Source organism: Nymphalis io, chromosome 2 (genome assembly GCF_905147045.1).
Source record: "Nymphalis io chromosome 2, ilAglIoxx1.1, whole genome shotgun sequence".
NCBI classification, from domain to species: Eukaryota; Metazoa; Arthropoda; class Insecta; order Lepidoptera; family Nymphalidae; genus Nymphalis; species Nymphalis io.
The window spans coordinates 13174818-13198350 of NC_065889.1; the positions used below are offsets into that span (position 1 = coordinate 13174818).

Consider the following 23533-nt stretch of genomic DNA (forward strand, 5'->3'; position numbering starts at 1 on the left):
AACGAAAAAATATAGTTACAATAATGAGTTCTTAATTTTTCCGCCATAACTGTGATGTTAATATTAGGATAGTAATTCCGCGATCGTTTATGACTTGTTGCTAATGTCTAAAAATCATTTGAAGTTAGTGGATTGGGTTAGTTTGTAACTGGCGTTCTTCGTACTGGTCATATCATGCACTTTGAAACAAAAGTTTAATAATACTATGGAGCTTAAAGTTTCTTGTTTAAAGTGAATTCATACGCAGTTTTAATTAAAAACGCATAATAAATATGGATGACGATTATGAATACAAGCCGAGAGGTAAGTTTTTATTTGATGTAAAATTCATATTGATATACAATTTTATTGAAATACAATTTGATAAAATATCAAATTTAGCATATTAAACATAAATTAAAAACAAATTCGTGCAAACAAGTCATGTGTTTGCACACATTTGTGGTATCTGTATATCATAGTTATTAAAAATTAAAGGAAAACGTTTATATGAATTTGCACGTAACAAACTTTTTTCAACGCTTATTTCAATTTTTTTTATTGATATGAACACTGAAACTCGTAAATAACTACCAAACAATAATAAACAAAATCGCTTGACGAACAGAGGAGAAAAAGCTTCTAAGCCGTTTTGGTTTTGACTATTTACATATACATAGATATAGTTTTTAAGAAAGTCGTACATATTTAACGGGCGATAATAAAACATCGGATGTTAAATATTCACTTTTGACCAGACAAAAAGATCTCTTGAAAACACTTCTCAATGCAACGCCTACCACGGGTTCTGAATATGGGAAGTTATAACATACTAAGTGATTTGACTTATAGAATTTAGTAAGCTCTAGTTTATTAACATTCAAATTACTTTTCAATGGGCAGTGTTATCAAGGCCGTCATTTAAAGGTAGTACCTATAAATGATGGCCTTGCACCAGAGAGCATTTCATATGTTGAAATAGCACATTTAAAGGTGACTTAGTAGGATGAAGAACCATACTACTCCACTTTTTTCCAATATTGTGTTAGTTAATATAGTTTACTTAAGTTACACTTACTTATTATATACTACACTACCTGAATTAATTAATCTAAATAACAAAAAAAAAACACTTTACTAACTCTATATTTATAAACATGTTAGTAATCGATTGGTTTAATTTATTGTCTTCTCTGCAATATTTTTATATAAAAAAAATAATAAGCAGTTTTTTTTAATTACCAACTTATATGAAAAAACCCTAAAAATATAATCAGCTTGATTGATAAATTTTACAGCATAACCATAATACACTAAACACACCTATAATTCTTTAAGGGTGAAGGTTATTATAAAATGAAACATTTAGTATAAACTGTACATTTATTTTGCGATTAATTCTATCAAACAAGTAAAACTTAACCCTTTATAATTTGAATATCGTATTATTTTGCTTATGACGTGGTAATGATTATTATCATATCTAAAATCCCAGTTAAGCCGTTATTAGGCAATTTTAGATCATTTGGATTCGATGTCGACGAAAATCTTAGCAGTGTTTTTTAAATTATACATTTTGTTTTGTATAAAATAGGGTTGTGTTTTTATATTTATTTTGCGTTATTAAACGTAAATAAGACAACAGCTGTTTTAATTTCATATTAATTTAATGAAGAATAATCGTATAAAATCATTTATTTTATGTTAAACTTTTATTCACAAGAATAAAATAAGACTGACTCGTATGCTGTGAGTGCAAACGGCATGAACGTTGGTTATGCCATTACGCCCCCTACTCTGCTCTTTACTCCCTAGTTTGTATACTTTGTTGCTTCTCCGTGATATTATATGACTACCAACAAAAATATATCCTTTTTTATTTATATTACTCCATATTAATTTATTGGTTTCCTATAAGTATAAATTATTTCTAAGTTTCCGGATGTCCAGTGACGGCCATTTTAGTACGGCAGTACATTAAAAAAATTATGAATATTAATATAAGTGTTAAATTTTATATGAAAATACAACAATATTTATAAAAACGGGTCCAACATATAACACAGCATAGTGACGTTTGTATATATCTCAAATAAAAGTTTGAAATAAAAATGTTATCTAGTTTTCATTCAAAGCGATCACTTTTAGTTCACTCTTCAAACTATAAAAACTAAAACGAAACAAAAACCAATAGAACATTACTTGTGTAAATAAATCGTCTACAAAAACTAACAATTTTTTTTCGAAATCAAACGACTCCATTTTGAAATATGGCCGCGGTTTATATTGCAATGGCGCACGAAGGCGCGATCGGTTCTAAAAATAAAAGACTAATTTTCTATAAGGTCGGTAGGTGGCAAACTTTCGATATGGAAGAAGTGTTCGAATTGGAATTGTCAATGTGAATGTGTTTGCATCATAAATGTATTGAGTGATTTGATATTTTAAATTTTAATCATCGTGATATACATATACGATAATTTATGATAAGGTATTAGAGTATCTTATAGTATTGTGGTAGTATATGTAGTGCCCAACTTTAGAGAGGGGTTCATCAATTCGACCGATTTTCCTTCGATATTCTTGCGGATTGTGAACCAGGTTTTTCTTTATTCGTTAGTCTACCTTGACGCTTAATAATAAACAAAAAAAAACACGACTTATAAAATTGAGGTGTAGTGTTTTTTTTTTTGTGTAATCTCCTTGCTTTCTGATTATGAACCAACATTAATTATTCTTTTACTTATGGAAATAATCTCAGGGTAGTCCCGTTTAAATTTTAAGCAAAAATCCGCTCGTAAGGTTGGAATAAGGATGATGAGTCTATTTTCACTCATCACTTTTTTCTCTAAGTGAAATTGAATTTAAGCAGAGCGTAGCCATATTAATCAATGCTGATGATGTTTTCCTGGGCAACTTCTGGAGACTAGCCAATTGCGTATAATGTTATATTGCATGTAGTATGCAAACACAAGTGCACTATTTATTTCTTTCCACTTTGTAAAACCGACATGACCGAATAGAGTTAACGAGTTAGGGAGACCGAGAGCGGCGAGCTTGCACAAATTATTACTAGCAAATAAATACAATTATATATTTTAAAATTAATGGCGTGCGATATTTTTTCTTAAGATAAAATATTATAGTGTCTTTATCAGGTATGATGCGCTTTTATGATTGACAACTTGTATCTTAAAACCCAATAAAATTATCAGCATTGTATGTATTATACTGCGTCGTCATTATTCAATTCGTCATATTCAAAAATTACATAATATTACGTTCAGTAAGCATTTATCTCTTATCTAAGGTCGGCAACTTATTTGCAAGGCCTCCCGGTGTTGGTGTCATTTTCCATCGGACAAGCCTCGTGCCTGTCAAAGAAAACATTTATCCGGAAAAATGTCTAATTAAAATTAGACGCATTTACAGACATCAATAAATGTATTATAAAATCCTAAATAAAAGTTAACAATATTAAAAAAGCCACACACTATCAACAATATTTTAATGTATTTTTAATAAACAACGCATTTATCGACGAAACGAAGTTATTCACGCCACAGTCCTGCCAACAAAGCCTTGAAATTGATTGCTCAATGTTAAAAGCTGTTCTGCGTGTAACATAGGCAAATTGCATCAAACCACTCGTAAATGCATCCATTTGATATCAACTACCGACTCTGGTGTGACGTGTTTTAACACCAACGTTGATGCAGTTCAAACGACCTTATTACTTGGACATTTAAAGTTGTTTTCGTTTGACCCGCTTGTGTAGAATCTAGCTAGTACTTAATCACAATTTGTGACCATCATACGAGTGGTACTGCGTTCGAATAAAATCATTCGCAGTTGATTTCCAGCACTAATCGAAACTTTGACCATCCATTTTTGAATCAGTCTTTTGAAAAAGCTTCGAGGAATCAATGATCGAGCTCTGATGCATAATATGGAAGGTATTTTTTTTAAATTGTTATTTATTTATTAAAACATTCTTATATACATTTCATAATTAATTTCAACGCATCATATTTGTGTTATTTAACTATGACATTTCTCTAATAACTTTGATATTACCTAAATATTCAGTATTCCTTGGCGTTGCATCAGTATCTGATTCTGTATTTTACGCTGTTGTTATATCGTGACACGAATGCAATTACTACGAGGCAGTTCACATTTCACACTTGGAATATAGCTATACCGATTCTTGCTTCGCTTTATTCACTTAAAATCAATTCCGTATCACCTTGTTTCAATAAAAGTCTTCGGATTGGCAATAGTATAATAGTGGAAGTCGTACGGTTGAACCATTCACATCTTACGTTTATCCATTAATTTATCTCTTATCTTTATGTAAATCTAGTTCATTACATCGTTAAGCCTCCATTTTTTTTCTTTTAGACGTGTTCTAGTTTACATTTCTTAATTTATATGAAGTTTATCTATTTCAAATTTGGCCTAATAAAGATTAATTTAAGACATAATTAAAATTAAGAGTTAATTAAGATCATTATAATTATTATTCGAATTTATATTCCTAATTTAAAAATATTATACATTACAATTAATTATCGAATGTTTTTTAAGTTTCTAAAACAAATCCGTGATGATACGAAAACAAGCACTAGGAACATCACAAGAAGAGATAATATATGGTGCGATACAACTCGAATATTAGTTATAACCATGACAAACAAAAAGTAAATTGAACTATTGTTTTAGTTTTGGAGCAACGAAATATTAAATTTAGAAGAAGAACACGAAACAGATTGTAGTGGATATAAAAGAACATGATTATTTTCATATAAAAATATCAACAATTAAGTAACATAAGATATAATATGACATGGCTAGGCGTACTAATGTTCACAAAATAGCATTCAAATTCTTAAAATTATTTTATATTTTATTACTGTAATGAAACTTAACAATTCCTGACCCTTGATGAGATAATTTTAATGTTATTTTTGTTTACAGAACGCGTATTATACGCGCGAAATAGACAGCCGGGTTTAAAGCCAGCCGTAGTAGGAGGGAATCCAATCACCGAAGAACTGGCAATCGTTAGTGTGCAATTGAAAACAATATTTGCTCTAAAAATAAGATAACAAATAGAACAAAATATAACAAATACTTTTTCCAATCTAACAGGAACTTCGTGTGACAGCATTCGGTACTTCTTCATGCCCACCACGCGGAGAATGGATCCATACTCCTCTCATCATGAGACCCTCAGACCAGCCCCTTGGTTATGGTCTCGCTGCACCGCGGAATGGGACCAGATCGCTTCTAGCTGGTCTTCAAGCGCACATTATTAAATGGTTGCTCTTCGATTCACGTCCTATGACAAAGGATAATAAGTCTGTGGAACCACCTGACAGGTTAGTTATATTTAATTATTTACTGTTTCCTTTTACTTCGTCCGTGTGATTTTTTGTTTTTTCCACTAATTCTATTCCAATTTGATATTCAATTAAATTGAAATAAAATTTGATTGAATATATCAATAGATCTCTTTTATTTCCGATAATGTATTTATTTCTCTTTTATTGCAACTGGCGTGAAATGAAATAAACTTATTTATTTTATGCGTTTATTTAAATAAAATAATTTATCAGCGTATTTTTTTTATACAATATTGCAATCTGTTCGGTAGTTTAGTCGTGATGAGATAACATAAACAGAACATGTCTGTTTATTCATTGAGTTATAATATAAGTATAGATTAAACTTTCATTTTAATAATATTAAATATTGTTTTTTAAATAATTGAAGAATAGTTCATAAAATAGAAACGAAAGGAAATTTAAGCAAAATGAATTGCCGAAACCCGGGATCGAACCAGGGACCTTTAGATCTTCAGTCTAACGCTCTCCCAACTGAGCTATTTCGGCGATATGATACTGATTGAAATATTCGGTTTGAATTTAATCGTATTACGATAGCGCATTTTTGCTTCGCTATACAAATATTATATTTTACTAGCTGACCTGGCAAATGTTGTCTGCCATATAAATTATATCTACTGAATATTTTGGTTTTTAAATAAAAAGTAACGAATTTATTGTAAGTGTGTGAGGGGGATGGGATCTATGACAGAAAAAGGAAAGGAACGCTGTAGACGATAACCGCCGATAAAAACGAAAAAACACCAACCATTCATTTTCTCAATTCAATGTATTTCATTGATGTAATGGACATATTCATTGTTTGATTAAAAGTTAAATATGAAGTGAAAAAAGTAAATATTTTTACCTAAAGCAGTTAATTAATTGCGAAGAGCAATTGAGTGTACGATATTTTTTGTCAGTCCGTCTTTAGCCAACACAATTAAGCTGGTTTGCCCACCTAAGAACATGCCACGTATATTTGTCCGTGTGATAAACAGTGTGCCTAAATCTAAGCCACAAACGGACATCGTTTGGCCTCGCGACTTATTGATTGACATTATACATACATGCATAAAACATCACCCTGCGAATTGTTTCATGCATTTATTTATTATTGTTTACTTAGGTCTACGGATTTTGTGTGTGAGTGTCCCACATTATGAGACAGAACTCCTGAAAAAGGTGTGCCGTTATTTGTTTTTTTTTTATAATATAGGTAAATTGTCACCTCCATCTATACACATTGGTACTGTAAAAATATTAAGCATTCCTTACATCGCCAATGCACCACCAACCTTGTGAACTAAATTGTCCCTTGTACCTGTAGTTATACTGGCTCCATCGCCCTTTAAGCCGGAACACAACAATACTAAATATTGCTGGTTGGCGGTAGAATATGGAAACATACTTATGAACTACTACATACGAATGGAACATAATCTTTGCGCTGTTTATTTCGCTGTCGCAACGTTGGCCATCACCATAATTTTTCTTTATGCGCGAGTATTTTAATTTTGCCGTTATTCCTAAGACATTAATTTAAATTAATCCTTTTATAATTCCAGTGAGGCAACCGCGTCTTTTTATTGCCTTTTAATCGATTGAATTTTTAGCAACTAATAGTTTCTACTAAAACAGACAAATTGAATTACTTGCCGCTAAAAATATTTTTTGAAATATAGTTTAATATTTTACACAACTCGAGATGATTTATTTCACACAAACTATATAAACAAACATAGTCTGTTCAAAGGTGGCGCTGCAGAATTCAAATGGAATTAAGTTTTACTTATTGCGTTAAATAATTAAATTTGATTCAGAATAATGATTTTATTTTTAAACGATTTTATTCTGAATATTTTCAAAGTAATTCAAGTACTTTCACAATAAATTAAATATCAAAAATGCCTTTAAAAGTTAGTAACAAGCAATCAAAACAGAGTCTACTATAAATTAAATGTTGTTATAATTGCTTGATAAGTAATAATCATTTAATTTGTTTTTTTTTCTTTCGATAGTTTTTTTGCCTATGATTATACTATCATTTCCTGATTATACTGTAAACTTTCAAATTATGTGTATAATGAATTTTATTTATTAACTTATTTTTCAAGATTGCATTATTTACACTTGACTTTCCTCCATAAAATTGCGATGAAGACACGGTCCCGTGAAAATTAAAACAATAACAAAAAAAGTATGGTTAAATTTATTCGCCTGTTCCTTCTGCTCTACTATTACGCATGCTTGATTATTTATTAGTTCGACGGCCCAAATGGGCCCCCTCGCGTCTTGCTGGCATTTTTCACTGTAACACACACACACACACACACACAAATAGACTAAACTGTTGTATTTACTAATAAAAACGTAAGTAAAATACGTATGTAAAATACATAACAAATTTCATAAAAATCGGTCGAGTCGTTTCGAAGGAGTTTGATCACAAACACCGTGACACAATTTTTTTATATATTAGAAATATATGCTTGGTACGGAGCATGGCTGACTACAAGCTGCTTTTTTTAAATTCACCTCTCAAAATGGTAAATTACTAGTTGTAGGTAACGTAAAGTAACTAAAATTGACGAACTTGCTTGCAGTAAGTTTGTGATAAAAATGGCTACGAAATACGATTGTAAGACGTAATTATAGGGGATAAAAAATAGTAGTGTCCCAAAAGGTGTTGCCGTATTTTGTCAAGGAAATGTGAACATTAATATACTTTAAGGCTTCTCGGTACAAGCAACCAACACTAATTTCAAGATTTGTTTTGGAAAGAGATAAATATTGATAAATTATATATATACAGTACAGTAACAGCCTGTTAATGTCCCACTGCTGGGCTAAGGCCTCCTCTCCCTTTTGAGGAGAAGGTTTGGAGCTTATTCCACCACGCTGCTCCAATGCGGGTTGGTAGAATACACATGTGGCAGAATTTCAATGAAATTAGACACAGGCAGGTTTCCTCACGATGTTTTCCTTCACCGTTAAGCACGAGATGAATTATAAACACAAATTAAGCACATGAAAATTCAGTGGTGCTCGCCCGGGTTTGAACCCACCATCATCGGTTAAGATTCACGCGTTCTTACCACTAGGCCATCTACCTAATTTATTATTGTTTTTAAACGAGAAAAGTGTGATTTTATTATATTTATTTATCTTAGAAAAATAAAATAACACGTATTAAAGATTTTTGGCAATTTCCCCCCAAAATTGGTAATTTAAGGGGTAATTTAGTATAGGGTAAGAAGAGCTTATAGTCCAACATACTGGGCCAATATAGGTTGAAGGCGACAGACGTTTGCTAACTCAAACTTTACACATCTTTGAGATTTCCTCACGAGTATTTCCTTCACCACCACCAGAATCTCTCTGTTTGTGTCTATATTTTAAAATTACTTAAATCCATCATTATAAGATATGGATGAAAAATGATTTTTGTCACGAAAAGAATTTCATGCGAGCGAGACCACGGGTACAGCCAGTGAATAATAATTCAAATTATTGATATGACTCGCACAGGTCATATTGATACCCAACTTGCAATACAAACAACGATCAGCGGAAAATTAAAAAAAAAATCCTATTTCAAAAAATACATAGCAAACTATATATAAAACTCTTCGATTCATCTTGTAAAATATCACTAAAGTTTACTCTCAAATCTAGAAATACAAGATTTCACCTCACCGCACGAATTTTGTTAAACAATTTTCAAAGCTTAAGTACATTTTCACACGCTGTACCGAACAATAATTCAAGAGGGAGTGGCTTTACTGATATCCGGACAACACTGTTGGACCAGGCGACAGAATAAAATTACGGGCATTTCCTTTCAAAAACAGGGAATGTTTACAACGAACGGGGTGTTGTGGAGTCAGGGACGATATTTAGAGGATCGAGAATGAGTTTGGGAATAGTTTTTTCTAAACACTTTTTTTATACGTACTTGAACATTTAGCATTTAAACACGTATAAGCTGTTCGTAACATTTTACTAAGCCCATTTCATTTACGTCTAAGTACGTATCACGTTAATTATTTTGGTCTTAATATCATTACAATCGAATCTTTCTATATACACTGATAGCGACAGCAAGGACTTATGCTTAGCTTTTTACCGTTGAGATATTTAAATATTTATAGGATATATCAAAGATAAAAAGGATAGGTATGTACGAGTATGAGTGACATCAATCATTAGTTAAATTAACGTGAACTACAAGATGGTACCACTGAAAAAAATACTTGGAGTGGTTCACATGATACTGCATTATTTATTTTAGATACATAAATGTTTATTTCTTCCATATAGCCCTCTATTCAACTAATATATTAGTTTCCGTCTGTATTTTCATACTGTAATAATTATGCAGTATATATATCGTATTACGATCGCAACATTATCGTTACTCAGAATACTTTAATCCACAGATATATAAGGTACCTTCAAAATGCCGATCATAATTCTCTAGAATGCCACGTGCTTTAGCATAAATCCGAACGATGGCATGACGATATTTCACTAAAATGGAACATTATAGTAAAACCAGCGAAGTTTTAAATTGACAGTAACTCATAGTTAAAATAGCGCGTCAATGTATGGACTATTCGAAGTGTGGTTGGGATTTGCAGAGGAATTTCGCTTGTTAAAATGTTTCTATAACGACTTCCTTCACCATAACTTTCGAGGGGATGCGGGATAATGGAAAAACAGAATTTTACTAACCTCTAGAGAAAATTTCACTTTCCGAAAAAAAAATGTTATATATTATAACTTAAAGTTATGTCACTGTGGATATTATCAACATTATACACTTTGTTAAATATATTCAGTTGAGGTTAATCTCTAACAGAGACCATATTGTCCAAAAAAAATATTTTTTACTTGGTAGTAGGACCATGTCTGAAGATATTATTTGCCAGGCTTATCTATTTACTGGTGGAAGAGCTTTGTGCAAGCTCGTCTGGGTAGGTACCACCCACTCATCAGATATTCTACCGCACAACAGTAGTACTTGGTATTGTCGTGTTCCGGTTTGAATGGTGAGTGAGCCAGTGTAATTACAGGCACAACGGACATAACATCTTAGTTCCCAAGGTTGGTGGCGCATTGGTGATGTAAGCGATGGTTAACATTTCTTACAATACCAATGTCTATGGGCGATGGTGATTACCATCAGGTGTCCCATGTGCTCGTCCGCCTTCGTATTCTATAGAAAAAAATCTGTTTTACGTAAACATTTTTTTTTTTAAACTGATAAGGCGTATATTTTCTCTGATTCATCCATATAAACATAATACATATTTCCAAGTTTTGTAGGGCTTACTAAAAATTCTGTCTCAATTTTTAAAGTACACAAAGTTGCGGGTGGGTTTCGTATTGACTTGAACCTTAAATTTATATTATGTTATGAAGCATATTGGTTTTGATCGTGGAAGCCGATACTGAAGCGAATAGCGTTGTAAATTTTCAGTGAAATGAAGATGTGGTGTGGTGAAGCTATCGACACTGCTTCGATTTTTAAAATAGAATTTATACGTCATTGTATATTGTGCTAAGCGTGCCAGTAATAAATTATGTTGTTATAATGTCGATCGCTGTATCGTGCATGATTAAAAACTTAAAAGGTCAAACTAAACAAGCAATTAGAACAAAGTCTTATATGGAAATTTAAATTACCACTTCTTATATAATTCTACGATAAATCAGGAGTATTTACAACTTTAAGGATATTTAAACAAAAGTATCAGTTTTGTTTTTTGCTTTTATGTAATAATTAATAATTATATAAATTTATGGGAGTCGTTAAGGTGTTACCAATTGTGGTATATGAAATTTAATCTCTTAAACAACAATTTTAACCAAAATCAATACAATAAAGTATTAATGTTTAGCAGTAGAGAAACAGTACAAAGATCTTTATAAAGTCATAATATAACGAGTTATCTCTGATTTTTTACTACTCTGTATTATCAGTAGGTTCTTGTAAATGATATATTTGTGGCTTTTGATTTTATTTTTATTTCATACTTAGCTATTTACGTCCTAACGAAGATCGTCAAGAAGAAGCATTGTGGCGAGCTTGCAGCGAAGTGATATGGCGTTGTGGTGGTGGCTTCACTGCTCAAACTGAAGTAAAAGTCGTGGTAGCTCTGCCAACCAGCACCATCTATGTGCAGCACAGTTCTTCGTATTATCAAGATGGGATCACTGAAATGGTAAGATTTTATTTATTTCACATAAAATTATATTATGAAGGTATATAGTTGTACTTAAATAATGATTTTTATAGACCACAGCATTTCTCTACGGCCCTATGGTGTGAAGTAACAACCATTAATGTCAACTAACAGCAAACTATGTGAAAGAATAATTATATTTATACTGTCAAGACTATTCATTATATTTAGTTAGTAGTTAGTTTAGTATATCAGGAATTATTAAAATCTGAACTAGATTTAAAATAAAAAATGTTCATCAAATATTCTTGTCGTTTGGAATCAATCTTCGTTATTATGTAACTTGTATTAAGCAAATATTTTGCGAAATTCCATTCTTCGCGTAGACGTCGCATTCTTTTAATCTGTTACTTCATCCAGTTGATACGTTGAAGTGTAATTTTATTAAGCACCCAAGACAATTGAAAATGCATCGATACAAAAAAATCACAAGATAATACATTTTTTTTAAATTTCGAATTACACGGTCGAAAATGTAGAAGATTTTTTTCTCAGTGATAGAACTCATTAAAGATAAGAGTGCTTTAAGTGCAATGTTGATAAAAGTAATCAATCTTATAACGTATAATGATGATGAGAATTATGTTACGTTTGTTCTAACTTCACTTGCTTAAACTTCATTTATAATATAAATGAAGTTTAAGTGTGTAATATAATATACGTAGATATAGTTATAAACAGTATATATCTGTAAATATACAAACATAATTATAAAAATTAAAACTCGTGCAACTCTGTGCACGTAAGAGAAAAGAAAGTGATCTTCTTGAACTTGAATATCAAGTTACTTTAAATTGCAATGAAATTCTACCGTGAAATTTTTATATGAAATTAAATCCAGTCGTATTAAAAATAGTCTTACTTAAAAAATATGTAAAATTTCATCAGGTTTTTCTTTTGATAAGGAGTTTAAAACTTTACCAAGTCTAAGCAAATCAGATGAGTGCAAAGAAGGATGATCCTGAATGTACGATTTTATTTCCACAGACTAATTTGGTTGTTGATGTTTCAAGCTGCACTTATTCGAATTTATAAGTTTGGAGGATTTGCAGATATTTTTCAAGAGATACTTGTATTTGGTGAGTATTTATTCATGTAAATAAAATATTTCCGTCCATATTAAAATGTCTTCTACATTTGTAATTGCAAGGTTTGACTTGGTAGTAACACGATTATTACTTTGTTTCGTTTTAATGGTAAGTGCGTTTACATAACTATAGGCCCAAGAGACATAACATCTTAGTTCACATTGTTAGGGGAGCGTTGACATTGTAGGTTGTACAAAATAAAAATATTGATTTATAAAATGCTATGGCATAAGGATAGTCGAGATGGCCCAGTGGTAAGAACGCGTGAATCTTAACCGATGAACGTGGGTTCAAACCCGGGCAAGCACCTCTGAATTTTCATGTGCTTAATTTCTGTTTATAATTCATTTCGTGCTTTTCGGTGGAGGAAAACATCGTGAGGAAACCTTTGTGTCTAATTTCATCGAAATTCTGCCTCATGTGTATTCCACCAACCCGCATTGGAGCAGCGTGGTGGAATAAGCTACAAATCTTCTCCTCAAAAAGGGAGAGGAGGCCTTAGCCCAGCATTGGGACATTTACAGGCTGTTACTTACTTTACTTTAATTATAAGGATTGACTAACTTCTCAACTCACAGTTTAATTTTTCTGAAACTTTTCGTTTAATATTTAATCGTATTATAGTTTTAATAAACGATCCGTTTAAAGTGTTATTGTAATTTTAAATAAATAATTAAAAGAAATAAAAGCATTCAGATTTAACAAACGTGATGCGGTCAAATAATAATATTTATTAATTTTTCGCGAGTAAAGCCGCGATTGATAATGGTGGTCAGTATCAGTAGTGGCTCCCCACGCAGCATTGATTAAATGTGGTATTTGTATCCACGAATAAAACATGAAAAATCTGATTCATTAATTTTTGATAAATGAACTACTGAAACCAACGTATTTTAATCCTTGTAATTATTCCCAATATATTATTACAATATGTTTCAAAACTGCTTGGCGAGTTTTGACAAAAATAGGTAACTATTATAGCTTTAAGCATCCTAACTAATATTATAAATGCAAACGTGAGTTTGCTTATTAAGCTTTCACGTCTAAACTATTCAACTGATCCTCATGAAATTTTGCATACATGTCATACAAAGCCGCGGACGGAAACGGAACGTAGTTCCATTAGCTTGAGCATTGTTTTAAGTACTTTGAATGTCTGTATGGCGGATCTCGTAACATTTCTGGTTATTATTGAAGAGAGTATTATATAATTGGTTATATTTGTCATCATACTTTCCTAAAATTATATATGGCTAGTCAAAAAATCTTTCGGAAGTAGACTTAACTCTTAAGACTTACATTGTCGGCGCTTAGAACTTTAATCGTTAGGACGCGTTTCGACAGTTCTGTGTATAATTTAATTATTGCATAAAACCTATAATAGTAAATCTTGAGATAAAAAAATAATTGAGTTCAATCAATTATCAAATGTAAGGCTTATATATTGAATAATGATTTTTTTACTTTGGTCGATAACTTTGTCTTCTAATACAATCGTATCTGATTTAAAAGCTATGCGCATAGACAAAAATGTTAAGAAAAGCGGAAAATGACGATAATTGAATTTTAGTTTAGTTTTCATGACAACGCTCTAATATAATACGAGCGTAGAGATTTATTTATATAAAAAATTTCTCAAAATAAAATTCTTATTTTACCCATATAAAGTTAGGTAGTATAAGTAAATAAACATTGACGTTGAACAAACTAGATTTTTCTGGTTAATTTTGACTACTCAGTACGCTACAGTTCGAGTCGCTGTTGAATGCGAGATAAAATTATTTTATTCGTTAAAGTTATTTCAATTATATAAGAATAAAAATTAAAATAAAACACGAAACCGTAGCATTATGCGCTCCAGCGCTGCTTAATTATGCATTTGCAAATGACCGCTGTTTTACATTTTATCTGGATTATGCGCCGCGGAACGATCATTATGCGATAGTATATTCGAAATTCATTGAATCGGTTCCATGAAAATTTCGCTGTATGATAACTTATATACTAAATACTCGTTGGTATACATGTTTGAAATTGATAGTCTTTGTTCGTTTGACCGATCACCATTAAAGTTCCCACAATGTACATATATTTTCATGGAGACTAGGCGTAAGGCTTTGTGCAAGCCTGTGTATATCAATCCAATCCCACCCAACCAGATAGCCTACAATCAGATATTCTACAGCTAAACAGCAATACTTAGTATTGTTGCGTTCTGGTTTTAAATAGCGCATGTAAATAGAGAAAGCGGTAGAATTGCCGAGGTGAAAATCCTTTTTGTCATTCTTAGTAAAATCTTTACCCATTACTCATGGACATTTTAGTATAAGCTCTTCGGTGGGATATATTTGGCTAATAATATAAGGATCTTCTTTTTGTATCAACAAAGATGACAAAATTGTTTAATAACATAGGTAATTTTAATTTTGAATAACAATATTATAATTATATTAGTTATTGTTTGCATTTTTAAATTACATTTACAATAATCGTTCTGCGTTTCGAAGGATAAGTTTTTTCTCTCATTTTTCTACCCTAACCTAATCTAACTCTCCCATATAAAAACGTCTTTACAATTTATCTGAATCTCCGCGGTCGACCTGTCGAAGCTATACGAACTCCTTTCAAAGTTTTTTTATAAATGCGGATGATGTCACCGCACTAAGTGAGTTTGTCTTAGAATATTATTAAGTTGTACATTTGATTTCAAATAACTTTGTTTTAAAATAGCGTAACAAACAAACAATTTAAAAAAACTCACTTTTGCATTTTAATATTAGTTAGTATTCAAAATGTGTTAAATTAGCCAAAATTTACTTTATTTACCACATCCGAATCCCCGACATGCGTTTCGTTGTTAACGACTCATTATAAAAACTAGAATGAATTTAAAACTGTAAACGAGCCATAAACGATTAAAAAATATAATAATAATAAAGGGAATTCAAAAAAGCATGGACGCAAAAGTCTGGATAGAAAGAAATACTATACTAGAACTTTGACAAATGCATCAAGCATTATCAAAATAAATAAATATAAAGTAACCGCCGGCTCAGAATACAAATTATTCAACGTAAAAGATACGACAAAAAACTTGTCAGTTACTATAGAAATTACATATTTGTCCTGTATTAAAATCAGCTAAGCGTAATTTTCTTAATTAGTTTCAGTCTGAAGACGGTTCGGGTTCTCTGCTGCTATTATACGCCTGCATCTTATCGAGAGGCTGCGAGAAGTAAGTATTTAATGTCTTTTTAATTCATTGTGCGCTGAATTTTAAAGTTTTTCAAATTTAACGTAAAGTACGCAAAGCTGTGCCTGATCTCGTTCAGTCATATCTGATATGACTGAACCACCCAACCAATCGGTTACTCGGTTACCAACCCATCGGTTTATAAGAAAGAGGAAATAAAAATTGCAACTGTGTTTGCGCGCACACACCAATTCCATTTATACTTATAAATTCAATGTCTAGATAGCTAAATTTGGTAAATATGTTTATTTTACTAAAAGGGTATTATTGGGGTAACTTTTTAGAATTTTACCCGTACTAAGCTGGAATGGGCAGCTTCCAAAATACATTACAATAACACAATAAACTTTTAAGATACAATTGTATAAATTGTATAAAATTATTATCCTTTAGTACGGTTGTGTAATAAATATAACAATATCGTTAAATCAATTTAGGACATTGACATTTTTTGTGACTCTCCCTCAATCTTTAGAAATAAGTTACTTAATTATTATAAAATGCATGATTAGTTTAATTAATACTTTTAATAATTATTAATTATGATTTCACCGATTGATTTTTTATTATAATAATGACATTATTTATTATTTAATTTTGACATTTTTTTTTTAAATTACTGATGATTTTTTTGTTACTTTTAATTTGACGTTGATTAGATGAATCTTGAAGTGCTATGTACTCTTGTAATTGACATGCATATTAGATATACTATTATTGCATTGTAACAAATGTCAACCATCGCTTATAGCCAATGCGCCACCAACCTTGGGAACTAAGATTTTATGTCCCTTGTGCCTGTAATTACACTGGCTCACTCACCCTTCAAACCGGAACACAACAATATCAAAAATTGCTGTTTTGCGGTAGAATACCTGATGAGTGGATGGTACCTACCCAGACGAGCTTGCACAAAGCCCTACCACCAGTAAAAAATGTATGTTGTAAGTGTGCCATTATAAATAAATAAATAAATATAATTATAATTATAAAATAATTGTAATTGACACAATAAGAAGATTATGACATTTATCGTCATTGTCAAGTATGCTGACACGTTTTTCTTTCCAGCATTAAAAAAGATCTCGACGGTAAGCTGACCTATCTTGTGTCGACCCAAGTGGAGGGATCACTCAATGTGACGACCCTCCTTCTGTCCGGACGGGCGACGCCTTATTTGCATAACGGAGTGCAATACGTTGGCGATGAAGATCATTATGTAAGATAATTCTATTTTTTAAAAGTTTATAATGTAGTTGTCAAGTTTATGTCAAGGCTATAAACTTTTTGGTAAATAAGTCGCATTTTTTAAGGTTATATAGATTATATACAAATGAGTTAGTATTGTATATTTGTTATGCAAGATATCAATAAATTTAGCAAATTTATTGTTAATGTCTACAGTTATTAGGTGAGGAAGAAAATCTGCTTATTTTTTATGACTCCTCTCAGTGAAATCTCCGGTTTCGGATCAATTATTCGAAAGGTTTTTTGACAAATGTATGTGCTGTATTACGTTGTATAGAATTTTAATCTTTTTACAAGAAACTTTTAGTTAAGGTTCAACTTGTCTTGCTTCTTCCGGCATAAAGACTTAAATAAACAATAAAATAAATAATAAATATGACATTTCCAGGCTATGCCGCAATTCGGGGTGCTATCACGAAGCCCCGTGGGTCTTCTGGTTTGGTATGGAAACGATGACAACGTCACTAAAAATATATCGAGGCAGTATCCTGGATCGAGGCTTAAAACCCCGGCTCTGCCTATTTGGGTTTAGTACACTTCTATTTATTATTATTAAGCTAATCCGTTTGCTTCAAAACAGACCAACACGTGTAGTGTATATACCAAGATTGTACACCTTATGTCTGGAAATATCCTTGTATGATATTGTAGGTATGAGACCACTAAATATCTTTTTATTTCATATTAAAACAATACAATATTAATACTCTTAATATACCAATTAAAACTTAAACATAGAATACAGATAAGGGAACTGTACAAGAGGCGGATATTTTTATTATATTAAAGCTATGATTATATATATTAAAAAATATGGGATAAATCCTAAGTTTTATACAAGTCTAAGACAGTTAGCATAAAAAGTGATGTAGCTCTGTAAAATTCTCCCTACTGAGACGAAAACTATAATTTATATTCAAAAGCCACGTCCTTATCTATTATTGCAATTATTTAACAATCAATTAGGATTTTTTATTTTGCAAATAGTTTTTGTTTCCTTTTGGTTCCTCAGCGTAAATACAGCTAATAAAATTGCTACACATTTATAATATATGATAACACGAACCATGACTAAGCTGAGCTAGATTTTTAGTAAGCATGATTTAATAACAAAATTGACATTGTATGGAAACTAAATATGATAATAATATACATAATTGCTCAAAGTATTCCAGGTATCATAACCGTGCTTTAACTCAAGTCGTAATATCGGTATTAAAAATGAAATAATTCATATTATATTTTACATATCAACTCGCTATGCACACACACCGTCTTCACTTTGCGCCAATACCAATATATATATTTATATATATATGTATATATTAGTATAATATATATATATATATACTATTTTCCCGCGCTACTCGATGTGTGTCATCCGAGATGACAGATGGATAGAAACACAGATAATATATATTCATATTATAAAATACTAATTAATACATTATTGTAGATGTATGTACACTACAATTATAATCATAAATAATCAATTATAATTAAAATTAAGTATAAATAATTACACACAAATGTGTACTTAAAATAATCCGATGACATTTTGGAAATCAGTAGCATTGTTTGTTAAGACCTCCTAAGTGAATGTGATTTCAATGTGACTTCCTATTATACATCGATATATATAATGTAATTAATGTATTAGTTTGAGCTATTTCGATAAAACCAAACGTTATTTTATCAGAAATACAATCGGATATTCATAACTAAATTATAATGTAACGGATTTGCTATATTGAATGCGGCATTCGATACATAAATCCAAACCTTAAATTATAACATTAATGACATTTTAATTGACAGATATTGTAATTTCGGTCAAAGCAGGTGCTCCATTAATAATTTTATTTGCATATTTTTCCCACGATTAATTTGTCAACTATGATATTTGAAGGAGTAACACTATTTCTTTATGCGTGTACCACATAACGTCTTAAATAATAATTCTCATAAAAATTTTGAAATGACCAATAAGGCGATTAAAGGTATATCTTATGTTGTATATTTTCTTAATGATACAAGTATTTGATCGATTCAAGATGTAAAAACTTTTTATACTATTGACGGAAATAAGTTACTTGAGTACAATAAATCCAAAAAAAATAGACATTTTTTTCTATATTCAGAAAGAATTTTCTATATTTTAATTAACGGTATTAGCCTAAAACGCTTATTTATTTAATTCTAGGTAACAAGCTGCTCTGGTCACTATGGTGTGCTTTTTAACACTAATCGTGAGCTTTTGAGGAACTATCATGCTGAACGAAGGTACGATTTGAATAATTAATTACATCAACTTATAGAAACATTTACAGCAAAATGGACCCCAATTTGCTTTTAATATCATTCTTAATTAATTATTATTTTTCTTCTAAAACATTAACAAATCGTTCAAAATTTTTGGTTTGTAAAAACCAATGCAGTAAAAATATTAAAAATCGTTTTACTAAAAAAACAGTATTAGCTATTAAAAAATCTTTTTATTAAGGAAGGAAATCCTTATATAATATATAAGAGAAGTATATAAGAGAAGTATTATGTTCTAAATACATTTCCACTTTATTAATTGCCAGTTCTTATGAAAAATAATTACGTTGTAAGTAATCAATGATAAAATTGAAAATAATATATATATTTGTCAGGATAGAAATTTTTGCCCTCAAAGGTTATGAGTTTTGGTTATTGTAATAGTTTTTCGTATCAAATTTATTTGTTAATTATAATACGAAAGCTATATAAGTAAATTATTTTGGTATTTGAAAATTGTACATAATATCTCCACTATAGCAGAAATAATTATTAAATTATTCTTTTTTAGATTTGATATTTGATTTTAGATTTGATATTCACTACTACACATGTGGAGGATGCCATGTAATTCTGAACGTGGATACTCGAGCTCACGAAGACAGTGTGACTTTGAGAAATGATGACATCAGTGCAACCCCACTGGAGAAACTTATTCATACTAAGTAACAAAACACTTAAGCTAAAATTCTATATTTGTAACACCATGAGATATATTGAAACTGCACTTAAAAATAACTCATGACAATATTATGATCAATTATTTATAAACATCTTACTGTTAAAGCGATCATGCTATGAATAAGACGGTCGATTTCATCTTATCATATTGATTATAATATTGTTTTCATTGTTTATTTCATACTTAAAATTTTATCACTTTTAGAAAATAAATAAGAGTGATCTTTTTTATTGCCTGTAGAATTCATAAAACTTAAAGATTGATATTTCACTGATATAGCTACGCATCTCTGACATGAAAGAAATATTATTTATCTACTTACATATTATAGATAAAATATCTGCTTGTAATCAATTATTGTAAGACAAGCAATAAATGAAAAACATGCTCTGTAGATTGCCCACTTACAAATCTCGAGTCAGTTTAATTTTACCAATTGAGGAAATTATACGAGAAACTGTTGTAGTTATTTCGTAAAACTATCTTGCCAACTTAAAGTGGCATTGAGCCAGAATAACTTGGCCTACTCCTCTGCCCTTAGTTGAGAATTTAGGTAATGGATCTGCAAACTTTGTACAGTATCTCACAGGTCTAAAAATAAATTTTCTCTGTTATATATATGGTTAAAATTTCCCATAATGCTCTTAGAGGGGATTTAAATTAATATATTTAAGCTAAGGTTTCTGGTTCGGTCTGATCTTTTTGGAATGTAACACGATATCTGTTAATTTCTGGTAAAGTTTGTTTAAAATTATTAAATTTCATCTTCCTTCAACTCAACTTTAATCATCAAAAACTTTATAACATTTACTGGACTGTATAACAGGAACACGGTTTGAATTTTAAACATTTTTAACATCAGTAGCCAAAACGCTGTCTCAAACAATAATTTATTCATATTGTTTTTTAAGTAATCCTAGACGAACAGAATTTTAATTTTGCTTAAGAATCAATCGTCTATTATAATTTTTAATAATTATTTAAGTAAAAGGAGCAACCCGTAATTTTTTTTAGTAATGGGCTAAGATCTCCTCTCTCATAATTTCATACCGTTTTCCTTTAACGCCAAGCATTCGATGAATCATAAACATTAATTAAGCATATGAAAAAAATCAGCGGTTCTTACAGTGGTGATTTACGCGTTTTAGCCGCTGGGTCGCTCGGCTCTCTTTCAATAATTATTAAAAATATAGTAATAATAAATACTTACCGATTATTTCTTTTAAAAATTAACCTTACGACAAATAGTACGGAATTGAAATACATATATGTATTTAGACTTGACTAGTATTTGTTACACCTTTAATTTCTTACAAGCTTTTACTTCATTTCAACTCTTGCTTAGTACTATAATCTTGCAAGTTAACTATTAACTACTTCCATTCAATCAATTTACTTACACCTGGTGACAATGAAATTTAAAAATATAATGATTCGATTAAAGCGCAATTTCATTTTAATTTTATGCATATTATTTATAACGAAATATATTAAAATTATTTCTTTTTGAAATCACATTAAATAAAGTTTTATAAAAAATCCATAAACGACGTAATAAAGGCACTCACATTCATTTCATTATATAAAATAAATCATCAACTCATCTGTCTCTAATCTCCATCCAAAGTTATATAAGATCTTCAACAAATTCCACCAGTTCCAAATGCAATACGTTGAAATACAATTGTTCATTGTTTCACAAACACTAACCTGTTTCAGGTGGCAGGACGCCAAGATCACTTGGTCTGGCCCGGTGCCCTTTGCGGGAGACTCGCCGAACTAACGGCTTAGTGTCTAATTGCTCCAGCAATCGGCTTTGGTCTAGTGGAGCTGAATCTAGCCGTTATAATTGCTTTACGATATCATTCAACTTAATTATATCGTATATGACGTAGATTTTAGATGCGTTTTATTATTTTGCTTGTTATATTTGTAATGTTTGTTATGGATTAATGATTTGATTTAGAATTTTTTTTTCGTTGATGATATATTTAATTCTATCGTTTTTTTTGCTATTTTGGATAGTAAGATGTAGATTGGTTACTGCTGTTTCTTAGATAATAATGTATTGCGCCTAGGTCTGTTTTAATTAAATAAATGATAATCAGCTTTATCAATACTTTGTTTTAATGATTTCTGATCTATATATTATTCAACGTAATTTTTTATTAAGGTATTATGTTCATAATTCTTATTAATTAAAAAGGTTTCGATAACTCTTCAATTTACAATTATTTATTCATTTATTATATCGGTGTCAAATATCTTGTTTTGTATTGTTTGTTATATATCAAAATATTTTATTTCAATTATTAGAAACGGATAATACTAAATATAATTTGCTTCGCCATTGTACTGATACTCTTTGGCAATTAAGTTAATATGAAATAACATGTTCTGTTATAAGATCTAAAGCACCGTTTAACTAACCATGATGGATGGCCCCCTTGACAAATGTTATAAAGCGTAATTTATCATAACTTGTGTCAATCGAAATGTATCCTCACTTCCGACATTGCTGGATAAAGTTTTTTTCTGATATATTATCCGCATTTAATCCCAAGGTATGATGGATTGCAACTCGATGTATGTGAGGACGTTGAAAAATATAATAAATTTATAATGAATTAAAGCAAATATTATAATTTTTCAATTGTCATTTTTTTTCAAACTCATCTCTGTATTAAGATAAACTTACTAATATTATAAATAGGTAATTGTTGCTTGTTTTTTTCTGTAATAATTGGATTAATCTTCACGATATCTTTCCTTCATCGAAGAGAACGAAATTAATTATAAATACAAATTAAGGACACGTAAACTTCGTAGACCTAAACTAATATGTTAGAGGATTAATTCTTATTTATTCTATAACCGGTGTTAATAGAATTGCTTAGGTATCTTTCAAATCTATGAACTTATTCGTCTTATTTGCATTGCCTTTATCGCGTAATAAATATATATAGGAAACAACATTTATTTATTTTAAAGACAATGTCAATATTAACTTACAGTAAAATTGAAATCATCTAATATTTTTAATAATATAATAATCTTTCAATACATGGTGTATTTGTCATATTACACTGCCGTGTAAAAAAATATTTCCTTCTATCTATATATCTGTTTTCACCATGGTTCGTTACATAAGTTATAAATACAAGTTATGCATATGAAAACCCAGTATTGGCTTCACGGATTTGAATCCGTGACTTTCATTTAAGATTTACATTCTCATTCCACTGGGCTACTGGGCTTTAATATGGTCACATAATGCACGCAAACTTCACCATACAGAAAATTTCAGTAAATCCGCAACC

The 23533-nt window shown here is 30.5% G+C and overlaps 1 protein-coding gene and 1 non-coding gene across 6 annotated transcripts in view; one reads left to right on the forward strand and one right to left on the reverse strand.

The window, feature by feature from the left end:
* LOC126776716 (inactive ubiquitin carboxyl-terminal hydrolase MINDY-4B) overlaps positions 1-22144 on the forward strand; it is a 43124-nt gene extending 20980 nt beyond the window's left edge. For 2 of the 5 annotated variants that reach the window (XM_050499417.1, XM_050499388.1), the window contains exons 2-11: positions 4960-5045; positions 5134-5363; positions 11416-11599; positions 12634-12699; positions 15873-15943; positions 17033-17180; positions 17598-17735; positions 19413-19492; positions 20062-20196; positions 21933-22144. In XM_050499417.1, the coding sequence (XP_050355374.1) occupies positions 5206-5363; positions 11416-11599; positions 12634-12699; positions 15873-15943; positions 17033-17180; positions 17598-17735; positions 19413-19492; positions 20062-20196; positions 21933-21996 (1044 nt within the window). In that variant the 5' untranslated portion in view covers positions 4960-5045; positions 5134-5205 and the 3' untranslated portion in view covers positions 21997-22144. Of the gene's footprint in view, positions 1-169; positions 304-3670; positions 3936-4498; positions 4638-4959; positions 5046-5133; positions 5364-11415; positions 11600-12633; positions 12700-15872; positions 15944-17032; positions 17181-17597; positions 17736-19412; positions 19493-20061; positions 20197-21932 lie in introns of those variants that run through there. The other 3 variants (XM_050499399.1, XM_050499409.1, XM_050499377.1) reach the window with 3 other exon arrangements.
* On the reverse strand, positions 5804-5876 carry Trnaf-gaa (transfer RNA phenylalanine (anticodon GAA)). Its single transcript has one exon. It is a non-coding gene; the product is annotated as a tRNA-Phe (tRNA).
* Positions 22145-23533: the final 1389 nt, after the last annotated feature.